Source organism: Strix aluco, chromosome Z (genome assembly GCF_031877795.1).
Source record: "Strix aluco isolate bStrAlu1 chromosome Z, bStrAlu1.hap1, whole genome shotgun sequence".
Lineage (NCBI taxonomy): Eukaryota > Metazoa > Chordata > Aves > Strigiformes > Strigidae > Strix > Strix aluco.
The window spans coordinates 51112382-51130066 of record NC_133971.1 but is presented as its reverse complement, the minus strand read 5'-3'; the positions used below and the strand labels follow the sequence as shown (position 1 = coordinate 51130066).

Below are 17685 nucleotides of genomic sequence, written 5' to 3'. Positions count from 1 at the left end.
TTTCTGGAGGTTCTGAGCTGAACAACTGGACTGCATTTACAGAACAGTATGTGCAACACAAGGCACCAGTATACAACTCTCTGGCTAAGGGAAGCAGAGATTTTGTTTTAGTACTTACTTGAAATGAATTAATTACCCAAACTGCACATCCTGCAGTACCTGTAACTTGGTGTACACAGCAACACACACATGCAATGCACAGCAATAGCAGTGAAACGCAAACTGTATTTCCAATGTATGCTCCAAGCTAGCACTGCACACAGGAACACAGAGAGATTTTCTACACAGACTTCTACAATGGCCTGGACAAAAAGATAATTTTGCATGCAGTGCCATGCAGTCAACATCTACAGAAAGGAATCTGGAGTACTTACATTTGCCAAAACTAAAAAATTAATGATACAGTGCCATATGTACAGGGATGGCCTACAAGCAGTATACTATAGCAGAGAGCAAGCAATGACAAAGCAAGATAACAAGAAAAAAAACCACGGTGCAGTGGTCAAGTTTAAAAATACAATCTGAAATTCGTATCCAGTAGCATGCTTTTAAAGTCTGGCCCAAGCGGCTCAAATGTAGAAGGGGTGTTTGTTTAACTCAAAGGTGAGTTTGGCTGCATCCCAATGGAGGCCTTTCATTCTGCCCATGGTGGACTGAAACGAGACCATCATCACGAGCCATGCTCTGCGAAGACTGGTGACACTCTGCTTACTGAAAGCAATCCAGTACCAAGGAAGTTGTGTACACCTTCAGATGTCTCATCCCTTCTCACTAACAGCACTCTAAGAGCCTAGGGTTTAATCCCTGGAAGTTTATTTGATAAGCTTCTTGGTGTGCTCTGCCACTTCAGTACTTAGAAGTATGGAAACATTCTCTTTATGCCTAGTGAGTTTTAAAATATTAACATGCAGTAAGAATTAGTCTACTTTCTGTTTACAGGTTTTCTACATTCCTATTTTAAAAAGAAAGCACTGATGAAGTGATAAATTTCTTCAATCACTACCTTTCTTATCTGCCTTGTGTCCAGTTTGCTAAAACTGAATTCTGCTTATACACACACAAAAAATCCACAAAAAATACAAGGAGTCAAAACCATGGATTTTGTAGTCATATAAGATGTGCATCTCAGAGAAACTTAGATCCTCCCCATACTGTCTTTTACACTTTGCCAATCCAGTTTACAACAAACAAGCATGTAGTTTTTGAAACTTTAGGAATCATCACAAGAAGTTTTCCACTGTGTTTTTTAAACAGACTGCTCCACTTGCAATGAATAGCTCAATCAGTAACTAAAATTTAGCACAACATATGCTCATGCTCAGACTCCAAACTCACAAATATACAGATTGCAAAGACTCAAGTCAAAGAGCAATCTTAAGCATGTCTTTTAAAGACATTTAAATGTCCTCTTGCCAAGGAGAGGTACCAACACTTAAAATGTTGAAAAGCTCAACCTGCAGCTGATGGTTTGCAAAGGGATAAGACATCTTAAAGATAAAATTGTGTTTTCCAAGTACACAGTATCACCAGAATTCTGTGATTATGGAAGACATGGAAGTTAAATGTGTGAGAGTTTAAAAAAAATAAAGATTTTAAAAGTCAACTGGATTCTCATACAGGTTTTTTAAAAAATATGAATGTATATTGCCACCCCCCCGAACTCAGTTAACACTTGTGGATGGATTTTTAGGCAAAAAGAAAAGAAAAAAAAAAATAATGAGAGAAGTCGGTAGCTGCAAAATGTCATTTTCAGTTACTTTAATCTTCCCCAAATCAAGGGTGCTTTCTGCAAAAAGTGCAGATAAGGACTGCTTTCCAAGAGCTCTGATGGTTTTACAATTTAGATTTACAAATCTAAGTCACTTGTCTCCCTCGTCTGAGTGGGACGTGACATGGTGTCCTACAGTATCTTTGTTTTATGACACTTTCAGTCTTCAACTGAGGCAATTTAAACTTCCCCTTCCGATTAGCTGCTCTGTCCTCCACTGAGTGTAAAATTCAGATTTATGTTTAGCTCAGATAATGTCTTTCTTGAAGAACACAGTATTTCTATGGATTGCTCATGTGCCTGGCAATATCATGGCAACATGGAGTTTCGGGGTTTTTTTTCTGTTTTTGACAGAGCATCACACCAAAAAAAGAAATATTTATGTTAACAAGCCCACAAAGTGGCTGAACTGCTCAGACTGGCTCAGTTTTGGAAATCAGATGTGCTTAAAGAGACACTGGCTATCCTTCGACCTGACTGTGTCACTAAGCACACCAAACATTACAAGTGTATCAATTTAAAATATTTCATTTTCCTAACATGTGCTGTGCTAAATTGCCAGATCTAGAACTACCTACGCAGATTAACATGGTGTAAATTTCAATCTGCTTCTTTATCAAATTAAGTGGGCTCAGATACAGTTAAGAACTGGTATTACTTTCCATTTAGAAGCGATGGGCAACCATGACCTCTCAGTGTTACAAAGATCAACCTAACAATTACATTTTACTACCAGTAAGACCCTGGTTTTACTGAAACTTGAACATATAAGCTCTTGAAAATTAAAAAGCATGGGATGGGGGGGTGACTGTTGGGATTATGTTTTAAAGGGAGAGAGAACGTGCATTTTTGCACACATCAGTGTATGTTCAGTCATGCATACACACAAGAAAAAATATATAATCCAACCCTTAACTGAATTCCAGTCCAGTTGACCTTTAAGTCAGTGCTAAACAGAATGAAAAGCTTTCCTTATAGAAGTCCTTTGCTGTACCTTTGCTCACTGCAAAAGTAATTTTGTGGACTTGACCACTGACAAAAAGCTATATTCTAACCAACAATATTTAACTTGAGATCTAAATGCTAGACTATCTCTAGCCAATACACAAGAAGTGAAGCATTTCTACCTCTCCACCCAAAAGACCTCCTCTGTGAGGCTGCGAACAATGAACAGAAAGCTGTTTAGAAACAAAAAAATTAGATATACCATTGGTTTACAATGGTTCAAATGAAAACCATCAACTATCTTCTCTCCTGTGCTTGTTAAAATACTGCAGGGCTGAAAGGCAAGAATGTTTAATTTCCTAGCACATGAAACAACTGAAGTATTTAAGAACAGAAAAAGGGAGAAAGAAGAGATGAGGGGAGCGCAGGGAGAGATACTCCATTCAGTTTCTGCATCATCCATCAGTGCTGCACAAGTGCCAACATAACCACATTATGTGCTTTACTCTAATTACACCAACATTGTAATTACACTTAACGTTACAGAAAATGGATTAGCAATAAGAGATATCCTTTATTTTCATTTTATATGCAACATATTTTTTAAATCAAAGATTATTTTATATACAACATAAGAGTGGGTTTTTTTTAAACCAACACATTAGATTTTAAGAAGCACATGCACACCATTTCAACTGAAAAATAAAGAGTTCTGCCAGTTCCAGCCTTTTTACATTAAGATAAATTGTATTTGTAAATGCAAGTTGTGTGTCTACAACAAATACAAAGTGTGAACCAGTTCCTTCTGGCATCTCAAGAATTTAAATGCCAAAATCATTTTAAATAGATGACACTCCTCATGCAGATAGCAGGGATTCCTTAAGTGAAAAAAAAGAAAAATAAAAAGCCTACAGCAGGAAGAAGGTGTCGTATACATTTGCAAATATAACAATAATGACTTGACAGTGACATGCCCTGCATAAGCCTACCAGAAATTCTACCACTTTTTGTTACACATGTGAAGTCCCACTTCGGATGTTTTCTCATGTTTTCTCTCTTACAGAGCTGTTTTATTAAAAATTCCCCTAATGATCACAAAACGAATTAAGCAAGGCAATACACGGTATGGGTACTTGAGATGCAAGGGGAGAATTGTACAAATGTAAGTTGTAAGCTGGTTGAACATTACTGGCATCAAACATCTGAAAGCAAATTTCACACCTCACACAGCAATGGAACTATAATGCTTCTAACATTAGAAGCACAGACAGTATAACCCAAATGTCCGAATGTATTCTCTAAAGCTCCCATTTCCATATGCTTTTCATTTTGCAAATTTAAACTGTCTGAGATGGTAATTTGCCTGTGATGTGCATCTGCCCAATGCTCTTTGTCGGAAGGTGGAGGAAGCCCATTATTTCCAAGTCTCAACCCTCTCCTGCTACTCATCAAACAGGTATGCAGTCTTTAGAAGAGCATTCATCTCCTTCTACTAGCAGGTCAGATGAAAAGATAACACACATAACTTCCCATCAGTTTGCTGGGATGGTGGCAGACTACTGCGGATTTAAAGATTACAACCTCTGCAACAACTTTTGTGCATATATATCTCGGGGTGAGGGGTAGCAGGGGGGGGAGAGGGCAGGAGTACCAAGAACAGGTCTTTCTTGTCCTGTCGTTAAGGGGCATAATGAAGCAGTAATGCTAAACCTTGCAAGAAAAGCAGCCGACAACTATGGCAGCACTGCGAAATGAGCACTGCAAGTCTAATAGTAATTAAATGTCAGGTTCCCAAGGGAGCTTTGCCACCTCCAAGCACAGGGTGGACTGTGCCACTGCAGCACACGTGGGCCATGCCATGCTAGATCGCTGTTTCTACTGCCCAACAGAGAGCAAGCTGGAGGGTAGTTTTTGATGGGAGATAAGGGATTACCTCCTCCCTTACGCCACTGAAGGCAGCGTGGGGGTGCTGCTTCCCACGCACAGCCTGATACATCCATACTTTGCAAGCCACAGTTTTTACAGGGAGCTCAGGTCACCCATGGTGCGTCCACCATTCCACAGGCACCCAACCTGGTGCTCTGATGTCCACCCTGTAAAACATGATGCGGACAACTGCAGCAGAAACCAGGGACCACATTGGTCCATACATAAAATGCCATGCCAGAACATTATGTTTACTGAGGAAAAAAGGGAATAGGCTTGGATTTGGGAGAAGGCAGTCACCAGTGGGCTCTCCTCATCCAAACAATGTGACACTGCAGTTAGAGAGGGCTTAGAAAGAGGCTGAAGTGTATGTAGAGCTAAACAGTGACTGCAGGGCTGTGCACCCCATGTCCAGAAAACAGGACTGTAATGAGGATAACTAGTCATTTGGTCTGGGGATTCCCTCAAATCATACAAGCCTCAACCAGCCACTACAACAAATACAGCATTCGCTTATCAAACTGATTTGAAACAGTACTAACAACTCAGACGTTGTTTAAAAGAAGCAGGTGAAATAAAACATCTGAACTTTGAAAACTGGGGAGGATAAACGTTAGTAACATATGAAATGCAACATACAGCTTTAGGGTTTGTCTTGTGGGTGACTCTTCCAGGGCACCACGGAGTGTGATTTTTTAAAGTGGATAATTATGTCAGAAGGAAGCCTAAAAGCCAAGATGAAGTTTCTTTCAAGCAATACAGCATGCACAAAGTACTTTTGGTGCATCTGTGTAAAAGCGGATGAACTCATCTATGAATTACACAGACAGCTGTAAGAATCTTTCTAGGGTGGTATCACAAAGAGCATGCGGAATCCTACAGCTAAGTGCTCCTTAAAGCTTCGAGCAAATCGCACTGAAAGAGGCTGTTAGTGCAGTCTTACAGTCATCTGTCCTCCAATTCTGCAACCGTGCAATGATCATCATCTATGGAAAATGATTTATTGTAAGCACAGTGAAACGGGTAGGACAAAACTACTATTTGCAAAGCCTGCAGAGGCTCAGAAGGAAGTCAGAACTACTGAATTAGGCTGGCCGAAACCTGAGAGAACTGCCTCAACAGTACTACTGATGGGTAATGAAATTGCTGAAATCTACAGCTTGACACTACTGAACATGATGCTACTGCATCTCAATGTAACTGAAATGGTTACAAAGATTTACAGGGTGCCACAAAGACAAATCTATTATATATGAAATAAAGTGCATTGTCCTTAAAATATTCCCATTGTTCCTGCCACAGAATAAACAAGACTTGCGCTATCCCTAAGTCATCTCTTTAACCATGTCAGGAGTACTGGGCAGACATTCCACCAATGCAGACACCATTCAGCTCAAGCCAGTCTAATACATAAAATTAGGAAAACGTGCAAAAATTCTGATACATACCTGATCTACTAACCCTGTCAATTCTGTCCATGCTAGAAGAAGAGATTTTAATTCGAGGGCTACTCTGATTAGAAGATTCAGAGCCTCCATCAGCAAAACAGTCTTCAAATGCAAAGAGTATTTCTTTCACACATTTGTGACAGACATTGTGCTGGCAAGGAAGGATCAGTGGATGGGTAAATAACTCCTTGCATGCTGGGCAGATGAGCTCTCTTTCGATACCCTTAATGGTAACCTTCATGACAAAAAGAGGGAGAAACAAGTGTAAGTGCAGAAAACCAGCAAGACTTATGGCACAGCTGCATGCCTGTATATCACCAAAACCCAGCTCTCTAGAATAATCGTTGCACACAGTTTTAGCTGGTTTGGAGCACTCCTCTGGTTAACACTGCAAACAAATCTTAATTAATATTTATGAAAGCACTGACAATGTTCATTTCAACCAAAGCGAACACTGCCACTAGGCAAACTCAGTTCACCTTTAGGTCGTGTCTGCATTGCAGGGGAGGAAAGGACAGGAGGGGAATAGTCTTAATTCCCCTCAGCCAACCATACTTCTTAACAATAGTAATCCATACGTTTAACTCGGCTTGCCCGCTCGCTTTGCGGGGGGGGGGGGGAAGAAAAAAGAAACAAAGTGTCGGACTGGTTAAACAACAGGCTTTCCTGCCATGTAATTCACATTTAAGGACTGAAACGGCCTTGACTTCATTAGGCTAATAGTTCGAGTCATGAACATTATTTATTTATTTATTTGCCGCACAAAGAGCAGCCCGTGGATCAATGCAGCTCCTCAGTCATTCAGTGACCCCGCAGCCATCTGGCACCGCGCTCCGAGGCGGCAGGATCCGCCGGAGAGCGAACGCCGAGCCCGGCCCCAGCGCAGCATCAAGTGGCGGGCGCAGACCGCGGCTGCCCAGCGCCCGCTCGTCCCTCCGGCACCGCCGCCGTCCTGCCCGCCGCCAAATCGGACCGATTTCATTTACGTGCCGCCGGGAGCGTTTCCCCCGCGCGCACCGAGCCCCCTCTGAAGGTCCCCGTACGAGCCCTGCCCGCCGCCCCAGCACCGCGGGGCTGCTGCCGGTGCCACTCCCGGCCGGGCAGGGGCGAGGCTGCCGCCGTACACCGGGGGTACGGACGGACGGACGGACGGGGGATGGACACCCCCTCGCCCACCGCGTCCCCCCCCCCGCAGCACAAGGTGCAACACTGGAGGGGACGACAAACCCCGACCCAGCGGCCGCGTGCCCCGGCCCGGCCCGCCCCACCCGCGCTCACCGGGCTCTCCAGCCGATCGCCCTCCATCCCCGCGCCTCCTCCACCCGCCGGCTCCGCGGCAGCCGCTGCCAGCCCGGCGGAGCGCCGTCAGGCCGGGCGGGAGGCGGCCCGCCGAGGGGCGGGGAGCTGGAGGCAGGGGATGCGCCCTCCGCCGGGCGGGGCCCACGGCGGCGCCCAGCGCACAATGGCGAGCGGGCACGGCAGCGGGCACCGGCGGCTCGGCGCGGCGCAAGGGCGGCCACGCCCGCACCGGCAGCGGGGCCGCCAGGGGGCGCCAGGGGGCGGCGCCGCACCGGGCAGGGTCTGCCGGAGCCGTCCAGCCCCGCCCCCGGGGCCGCCCCCAACCGCCCGGCCGCGCCTCGGCGGTCCCGAGGGGAAGTGGGCTTGGCTTCTCCTTTTTTTAATTGTCGCCAAGCGGCACTGGAAATGTCGCCCATCCCAGCGGCGGGCAGTATTTAGTACTTTCCCACTCAAAACCCTGCCGCTGATGACCTCCCGTGCTAACAGATGCTACACAGCAGTGTCTCTGCCCCCGGGGAGAATAACATCACGGTACGCTGGGCACAGGAAAGAGACCTGGACCGGGGCATCTTACGGGTGTAGTAGGCGCGCACCAGGCGGCCCTCGTGTCAGCTAGGACGAAAAAGAGGTGGGGAAGTGGTTATGCTCGCCTGCACCTCCTACCCTCCCCTTACAGTACGTTTCCATTGGAAAAGGTGGAGCAAATACCCTTTTCACCACCAGCCAGCACAAACAAAACTACTGAATCTCCAGCTTCTTCAGGTTTTGGCAAGGGTGCAGATGCAACCATTGCAGACGCAGTGCATGGAGGCCAAGCATTAGGCTAAGGGAGAAAAACCACTAGTTAGGAAACTCAGAGTGAAAGCATACAGTGTCCTTCCATTACACAACAGAAGGAGGTTTAGTTAATTAAAACAGATGGAGTCAGGACTACGTGACTGATGAAATGCTGTCAGTTTGACAAACCCTAAATTTGACCTACTTGCCTATTTAAAAGACTAACATCAGGACAAGAAGTTCATTTTTCCCCTCAGAATTACTCTTCATATGAGTCAATAAAACAAACATGCTTGAAATGTCTTACTTGGGTTTTGGTCATTATTTACACCTGGGCTTCAGTGGTCTGGACATGAAATCTGAATGGAAAATTACACTCAGAAATCATGAAGACAGAGGTAATGTTTTTGCATGTCCAGTAATACAAAGAAGAACTTTCTAGAGAACACATGTAAAGATGTTATTTCACATTAACTCTAGAAACCACCCTCATAAAAATACACAGTACTGTGTTTGAAATTATTCCAATAATGCCAGTAATGCACAGTATGTGCATTCAAACTGAAACATGTCACTAAACTGAGCAGGACGGGAGAACGGGTTGATAGGGACATGAGTTGTCAGCCTTCCAACTATGTTTTGCGTAATGATTTGCAAGCATCTGAATAACTGTATTAGCTCTTCACCACCCCTACTATCCCTAAATTTTCTGATGTTACAGGCAGACTTTAGAGGATGTAGCTCTTAATATGCCCTTGCCTACATTAGCACACTGCTCATCACTGACACTGGATGTGGTTCATTTGGGACCAAATAATCTATCAGTCACAGACCAGAACAAAGCCCCTTAGGCTCTGCTGCCGCCTTCGAAACAGTATGAAGAAATTTTGTCTTTGGTGGCACAGCAAGGCAAACTGTTGTTCACTTCATGCCTGAGGTGTAGGTGCCAGCAGAGGTGGGTGTTGCTAGCGTGGACAGACCTAGACCATTTTCCTTCTGTCCTCCCATAGCCCATAGATGGACCACAGTGCCACAGTTACTGCCAGGACTTGTGAGTGACTCTTTGTTGAATCCCTTAATAGATCATTAAGGTATTAGCTTGTTTGTGTGCCTGTTCGCTCTGGCTTCAGGGTACTTCAGAGCAGGATTTTAATTACCCCCCTTCTCCTCCACTACATTAAGATGATACATGAATGAAAAGGTCCTCAAAGGCTTCCAAAGGGCAAAAGTGCCCCTTCTGCACTCACACCTTTTTACTAGCTTTTTGATCCTGCCCCAGCCTAGGACTACTGCATTTGTAGTGCCAAAATTCGCCTTAGCTCTAATGTACTGGGAGAAAAAAACAACAGTTAGGAATCACTGGTACATTAAAAAGGTAAGAGTGCAAACCACTGTCAGAAGAGACTCCTGTCATTAGCCTCTGCAGAAGAGATTAGTAAAACCAGTGTGGCCACAGAAGTCAAACCTACCCTTCTGCTTTGTTTCCAGCCACACGCATGTGCTGATTGGACAGCTGTTCTGCTAATGAGGGACTCCTTTTACATGAAATAATACCTGGGAAGTGTCAAGATAGTTCAATACAACCTTCATAATTTGCTCCTGCCCGCTCAGCAGGCAGGATCTGACCAGACATTGCTGGCACGCCTTGCATTCCCAAGACAGCAGCACAAGACAGAAACTGGAGTGGGTGGGGGTTGTCATCCTATTTTCCCTTCTACCTCAGGTTAAATGCGCTTGTTAATTTAATCACTGGTACGCAGCAGTCTCCCAAGCACTCATTTGCATTAACTATCAGTGCAATTCAAAGAAGGACGTGGCACTGGTTTTCAACAAGCCATAAAACTCCTACACTTTTTATATAGTGCGGTTGGGGTTCTACTGCATGAAGTAACACAGCCCTGTGCCAAAGCGCTCGGGAGGTTCTGGCAACACTTCCCCTGCCTTCAGTAGTCAGGTCCTCAGACCAAAGCTTTCCAAAACATTATTTTTCATGGTGCTCTTGCAACCATGGCTCAAGCCTGAGCCAGTTTCCCACTGGTCTACATTCTTCTAACTGAACCGTGTCTACCTGCCTTGCACAAGGCTTGCATCAGGGCAGAGGCAATGCATCCACAGTGGAGATAGGCAGGATGAAGACTGAGATTTGTTCCTTAGATAATGGAACATGGAGGCCAAGCTACCAAGGAGACACTTTTCTCCCTGTGGAGTGGAAATGTTTTCTGCCAGGATGGATCCAGTGGGGTTTTAGCCCAGATCCTGCTCTGTGTAAATTGCCAGTGGTGCGATTTGCTTCTCTACTTAGCCCTGAAAAGTGAAATCTTTGAAGGTGACTGTTTTCCCAGGATTTTCTCAGTCATGCAGGCTGAAAGATATATTGTTTGTTCAGCAATAAGGCAGGAATTTATGCGGTCTGAGAGAAGTTTGCCTGTTTTGACTCAGGAATACAGGCTCATCTTTGTCTTTTTGATGGTTACCCTTCAGCTGTGTCACCTTGAAAAGCCACCAAGGGGCTATAGACCTTGGGTGTTTCAAAATTAGAATAACAATGATCTGAGGACCTCTTGTCATAAAACAAAAATATCAATCCCTAATACTATGATTCTTGTTGTTTATGTTCTCTGCAGAGATGTGCTACAAGCCTATAACCCTCAAGCTTGGATGGTTTCCTAACATCCCATAACCTGAACAGCTGGACCAGACAAGTTTGGAAGGTCACGTGAGCCACTGCTGTGCACAAAGCACTGAGCCAATAAAGACTCTGCTCATTGAACTGCCAGAATATTGGGATTGCAATCAGTTTTGTGTAAGGTTTGTAGCTAGCACATCTCAAGGTGTGCTACATTGGATCAGTAACTTTTTTACTTACTACCACTTGTACAGGACACTTCACGTCCAGGACACCTGGAAAGCAGCAGTTGCAAGGCATCCAAAGGGCAGCTAGAGACAACAGTCTACACAGAGGATTCTGCTGTTTCCCTCCACGCATTGTAATCACTTGCCAAGCAAATGAAAGAATTATAATGAAAAAGCTTCCCAAAAATACATGACATTCAAATCAAAATACCCTCCAGCTCTGAAACAGGAATCATACCTGTAAGCAAATTATTACAGTTTAGCAGAAGGGAAATGTAATGGTTATTTTTAAAAGGATTTAGAATATGGGAGGTTTACATTTCAAAAAGACATAAATTTACAGGAAGTCCAGCCACAGAGTCAGTTTCTGACACCATAAAGATATGGCACAAAAAATATGAACTATACACATGTAGCACATGGGGAATTGCTATTCTGTCCTGCTGCCTTCTCTTCTTCACTTTGGATTGTAGCTACCCCTGTCACTGGGGGCAAGGCTGGCAGCTCGCCCTTGCCATGTCACATCCCGTGCTCTTGTAGGCACTTCAGAGAACCCACTGCTGGAGCCACAAGGACACGTCTAAACTGTGGAGACACACCTTTGTCACACAGGTTGACTAACCCAGCTAACTCAGATTAAAAGCTGTCAAGACAGGCAGATTGGACTCTGACTCTTAGCTGCTAGACTCAGGCTCCGCTGCAGTATCTAACTTAAGCTGTTACCTGAAATTGAACTCCAAGATATCTTTACATGCTCTTTTAACCCAAGTCACATTTTTATGCAAATACCTCTCACAATATAGACATAATCTGGCACACTTCTGGATACTCTGTAAATGGAAGAAAATTGCTGTTAAAGTAAAGGACTACTCTCCTCATAGGAACCCAAACCCCAAACAAGCACTTTCCTACACATAAGTAAGAAATATGCAAAGCCCTATCTTCTGAAAGATGAGGAGCAAATCTCCAGTTCAGCTAAGTCGGGCAGCCCAAGAGCAACCCATCAGCCCCCACAGTCACTAGTAAACTTTGCTGTATTTCCTCTCTCCAGTTCCTTATGTGATTCGGTTTTTGTACTCCTGTGTAGCTCTACCCCTTACTCACACCTGGAGAAAAGCTGAAATGCTGCCATGAGAAAATTGTACATCAGTCACTATATGAAACCAGACAGAAGGGAGGCACGGAAATCAGTGTCACCTGCAGCGTCCAGGTGGAGAGCATGCAGAATTTGAAATGCTCTTAAAATTATTTATATGATTTTCTCATGTTTATACCATAGTGGTTTTAGGGCTTGTTTTTAGTAGTATCTATTTCTCTAAATGCTTTTTCTGGAGAAATGTTTTTAAAGCTCTTCCTTATGAATCACAAACTGTCAGTTTCTGCAAACTATGCAGAGGGTAGGAATAGATGGTAAAACAAAACAAACAAGTGAGGGGAAAACCAGACAGGGCTAGGAGTTTGATTAAAAAGTGGAGCATGCCAAGATCCTTATTTCAATGAAATCAATAGTGAGTGCACAAGGGCAGTGTCAGTGTTGCCATCGTCTCTCTGAAATTCACAGCGGTTTATATCGGTTTGTTGATTTTATTCCACTTACAGGAAAATGCCCAAAAATGGTTCTACAAAATGGATGGGAAGTATAGTATCAGTTACCCCATCAGGCAGAAGTATTTCTTTACAGCATCTAAAAATTCTTTGAAGTTAATACTTAAGAGCAGCAGATACGTTCCAATGAAGAAAACACATCTATGCAAGTAAAACAATTTTGAATGGAGTGAGGGAGAATAACTGTAGGGGTGTTCATGTGTTTGACTACTGCAAAAGGAAACTTAACAGACAGCAGAGAGAGGAAAAAAAGAAGCTTGAAACCATTTCTGGAATATTTTGTCTCTCTCAGACAGTTGAGGGTCTGTCCTTGCTGTGATTTGAACTGAGATTTCAGAGTTCTGAAAGAAGGCCACACAATCTCCTTCTGCTTCAGTGTCTCTGCTACAGAATGTAGTTAATTGTTAATCTGTCTCACAGGGGTATTTTGGAGTGCTCAGATGCTGCTGTGACGTTTGTGACAGGTGCCTTGGAGGCCCAGAATATCTCACACAGTACTGCAGTGAGCCTAAACAGATGTTGTGGATATATGGATTACACAAGAACTGTCTTATTGGGGCTAAAAGTGTTACATGCATCTTTCTGTTCCAGGTACAACGAGCAAGTTGTGTGTGTGTGAAACAGAGTCACGGGAATAATTAGTACAGATCATTAAGAGAGATAACAGGTTTTTGAAGTGACATTTCCCCAGGGAAAAGCAATATATAATGATTTGCCCTGTTTGAGAGGCCTGACAGAGGCTGCAAAGCTAAGTGTAAAAACAGCATGAGTGCCAAAAGAGGTCACGTGCCCAGGGTCCATAAGCTGATGTATCATACCTGTTGGGACCCTACGCAGCGAGAGGTGAGTGTGCAAGTGTAAAGTATTGTTATTACGTCCTATTTCTCTAATAGTTCTTTGTTCAGTGAAAGCCTGATGCAGTTAACTCAGAGAACGTTAATGCTCTCAGGCTTTGTTGCAAAAGCTTTACTTATGTGAAAGAACAGGAAAGGGAAAACTGGAGTGCTGGGACCTCTAAGCAGTCATACCCTGCCCCTAAGCACATACAATTTACCATGCAGAAGAGTCCTTTTGCTGGCATGATGTACGTCACTTGAGAAAGCAGCTTAATTATCCCAGCAGAATACCTCCAAGCTGCTGGATAACATCAATAAATTACAAAGGGGCTGTAATCTTAAACCCTGGTACGGAGGTAAAGAAATGCAAAAGGAAAACATGGAGAGCCAGAGGTCTGAGACCTGGCCCTTGGAGAGCCTCAAGCAGTGACTCCCACTATGGAAAGTCTGTGAAGGTCACACAAGTGCTACAGCTCCTCTTTTCTTCAGGAACATCAAGGATGGGACTTGGCAATGTGATGCTCTATGTATAAACAACAGCTCTGTTTATAATAAACATGCATATTTCATACTACTGTGCTAACTCGACTGTCTGCGGAACCATATGTTCTTGCAGAGGGCATCAGATTCAAGCTACCAGCACAGACTGTTTAACTGTGAGGGAAGGGGCAGACGTAGCACCCCCTTACAGGCAAATCACAGGCAAAAGGAGTTTCTTGCCTGAAACGCTTTATGGTTTTGTGTATTGCATAAAATGGAAAGGAATAAGACTTGGCCATCTGAATTTTCCTTTGGAGCCCCAGGCATGGTTACCCCTGGGCAAGGAGAAGAAGAAAATCACCCAGAAAACTTCTCTCTCACCCACTCTAAAGGTTCATCCACAACTTTTAGAAGAGGGAGTGAGTGAGAGGCAGGGGGACGAAGGGTGGGCACAAAAAATGGGGTGTGAAGGCAGTCTCTGGAGATGAGCTGGAAGGTCTTCAAGATGCGTTTGGGGCAGACAATCTTTCCAATAACACCATTGTTCACCACACTTATTTTTAAGTTCAAAAATACTGTGACTACTTCCTTCTTTTTTTTTTTTTTTTTTTTTTTTTTTTTTTTAAACCCAGAATCTTTGGGGGAAAGGCAGAAGTGTTCCCCATTTTTTATATATTACCAGCAGCTCACAAATAAAATAAGTTGGATTTCCCCCTCCTTCCTCTACAAAACTCGTGCTAGTTTCCCTCAAAATATTTACGCTCTGAATCATTTCTTGGGGGCAACACTTTTCACTCCAGCATTGCCCACAGCCCATCCAGCTATGGGTAACAGAAAAAGCCCCCAGTAACAGGCTGGCATGGGCGCAGCCCGCGTTAGCGCACCACATCCACTGATTAGCAGAAGGACAAACTGTGACACGCACAGCACAAGGCTGCAAAAATGCCAGATGCCTAACTGTGCCGGGCTGAGCGCCACTTCGCCTTTTTATTTCTTAACCTTTTTCCGACAGCCTCGGAAGCGTGCGGTGTTAGGCGAGCCTCCAAAGTACATCAGCTCTAAAGACGAGTCAAGTTCCCCCCCGCCACCCCCAATCAACCAACCAACCAAAAACATTAAGGTGGGAACAGACTCTCCCCTCCGGGCGCATCCCTCGCGGCCCGCCGCTCCCGGCGCTGCCACCTCCCCGGAGCCGCGCGGGTGTCCCGGGGATGCTGACCGCGGCCCCACGGGCACGCCGCTGCCGGGGACCCCCGCCGGCAGTCCCGCTGTCCCCGCACGGGCGGGTTCACGGCCGCGCCGCCCCTACCTTTTCCCGCTTCAGTAGGTCCAAGATGTAGCCGAAGCGGCTGCCGTCCGCGGCCACCGCCATGGCCCCACGCTCCACGCGGGGTAGCCGTGCCACGGGCGGGACCGCCCCGCCGCTTCCTCCGCCCTGCGCCGTGCAGCCCCGGCCTGCCCCGGTGCTCTGCGCTGGGGACCCGCCGTGGTGCGAGAGGTGCTCTCCTCGCCTCCGTTCCCCGCCCCGTGGAGGATGCTCACGGGACCGAGGACGCCCGTGAAAACCTCTCAGCCAGCAGCAGCACGGGCAGACTGTCAGGGCACGTCGAGGTGTCCAGAAACACCGTCTCTACGGCCGCAAAAGCTGTGGTCAAGCTGGCAAGGTTGTACCTACTCGTGGTTCAGCCAAACCCGAGCGTTACTGTATAGATCACTCTCGTCCTCTGCTGAGCCCATGGCCTGGGGCTGATGCTGCAGCCAGGTCTGCCCAGGGCAGCACCCAAGGTGGGCATGCCTCTTTTCAAAGAGACTTCAAAGCACAGCTTGAAGTGAGATGCACGCTGAGGTACGGCATAATGCGTGTGTCCCCAGGCTCTATCTGGTTTTCTTAAATTCCAAGCTTTTGTTCAGATGAAAAATTGTGTCTAAACACATCTGCAGTGAAGAGCTCATACTAACGTAATGTACATAATTGCATGTATGATGTCTGGTGTGTTTGCACTTGGCTGGTGGTACATCTATGGGGCAACTCAAACTGGAAGAAAACTTACTGTCATCTATTTTTCTGCATCCCAGGACTGATGCTGCCACTCAGGATGGATACAACATGATTGATCTTACCCCTGTACTCGGCACTGGTGAGGCCGTACCTCGATGACTGTGTTCAGTTTTGGGCCCCTCACTACAAAAAGGACATTGAATGACTCGAGCGTGTCCAGAGAAGGGCAACGAAGCTGGTGAAGGGTCTGGAGCACAGGTCGTACGAGGAGCGGCTGAGGGAACTGGGGTTGTTTAGTCTGGAGAAGAGGAGGCTGAGGGGAGACCTCATCGCCCTCTACAACTCCCTGAAAGGAGGTTGCAGAGAGCTGGGGATGAGTCTCTCGAACCAAGTAATAAGTGATAGGACAAGAGGTAATGGCCTCAAGTTGTGCCCGGGAAGGTTTAGACTGGATATTAGGAAGCATTTCTTTCCAGAACTGGTTGTTAGGTGTTGGAATGGGCTGCCCAGGGCAGTGGTGGAGTCCCCATCCCTGGAGGTGTTTAAGAGTAGGGTCGACAGCGCTGAGGGATATGGTGTAGCTGGGAACTGTCAGTGTTAGGTTAATGGTTGGACTGGATGATCTTCAAGGTCCTTTCCAACCTAGATGATTCTGTGATTCTGTATACAACTGTGGCAAAAAAACCCATCCCAGCAATTGAAGTACCCTGCACTTCTTGAGGAAGACAACCCTCACGGCCTGCTGAAATGTTCACACCAGACAAGAGGGCCAGCTACCAGGAGAGAAACTCCACCAGGACACGGTGGGCAAGGGGGCCCCATGGGATGACTGGGGAATGATGTTTGAGAGGTTGCAGACATTGCACCCTGCTCCATGCCTGCCTCCACACCACTGCAATAGCTTGCTTCTGGTGGAGGTACCACAGGTCGCTTCAGCCAGCAGCTGGCTCATTTCTTTCTCCTCTGCTGCTCTCTCACCAGCTCTCTCCCAAACTGAGAGGTGGAAGGGGACAAGCCACCCTTACATTGTAGCTATCAGGTAGCCCATGGAGCATATCACCCCTGTGTGGTGAAAACATACCAAAAGGTGTTTTATAACAGTATAATGTATCCTTTTGGAGGCTGTATTTCCTAAGTGTACTGATACGGTAGTAATGTTATCCCAGATTCTCTCTACAGGGTACTCACTGAAACAATATACTCTTTCTTTCTCAGAAAACAGGACTCATGAATAGCTACCAGACTTTTCTGTTACTAGATACTGTACAATTATATATATCAGATGACTCATTAATCAAATAGCTTGTTATTGGGGTATAGACAGGCTTTCAGCATTCCACATATTGCTTTTGTGCAAACAGCCCAGGAATAACGATGGGCATCGGCGCAGGGGGCAGTCAGCTGTTACCACTCATGCAGCTGAGAGGTCCTCGATACATAATTAAGTCAATGTGAGATATTTTACTTCTCTGATCTAATTCCAGCTCACCAAATGGCACTCACATAGGAAATTTTCTCTGCTGTAATTTCTTTGGATCAGTGTTGAGCACTGCGAGAAAGCAGGGCTGGCCAAGGCTGGGACGAGGGATTTCCTGAAGGAGTGACTCACTTTTCCCAAGCTGCTCAAGTCCGGTAGTCATCTGCAGGACACCATGCTGGTGGTGGCCTCAGCAACCATGGCTCTTCTGTATCAGGGAAGGTTGTACCACGATATCGGGGTGAATCTCCAAATGATAACCTGCACCAAGC

The 17685-nt window shown here is 45.6% G+C and overlaps 1 protein-coding gene across 3 annotated transcripts in view; it reads right to left on the bottom strand.

Annotated features, from left to right (window-relative positions):
• Positions 1 to 15309, bottom strand: part of TRIM36 (tripartite motif containing 36) — a 31662-nt gene extending 16353 nt beyond the window's left edge. For 2 of the 3 annotated variants that reach the window (XM_074812788.1, XM_074812791.1), the window contains exons 1-2: positions 15247 to 15309; positions 6088 to 6322 (exon numbers count right to left, since the gene is read on the bottom strand). In XM_074812788.1, the coding sequence (XP_074668889.1) occupies positions 6088 to 6322; positions 15247 to 15309 (298 nt within the window). Of the gene's footprint in view, positions 1 to 6087; positions 6323 to 7365; positions 7528 to 15246 lie in introns of those variants that run through there. The other variant, XM_074812789.1, reaches the window with a different exon arrangement.
• Between the last annotated feature and the right edge of the window lie 2376 nt (positions 15310 to 17685).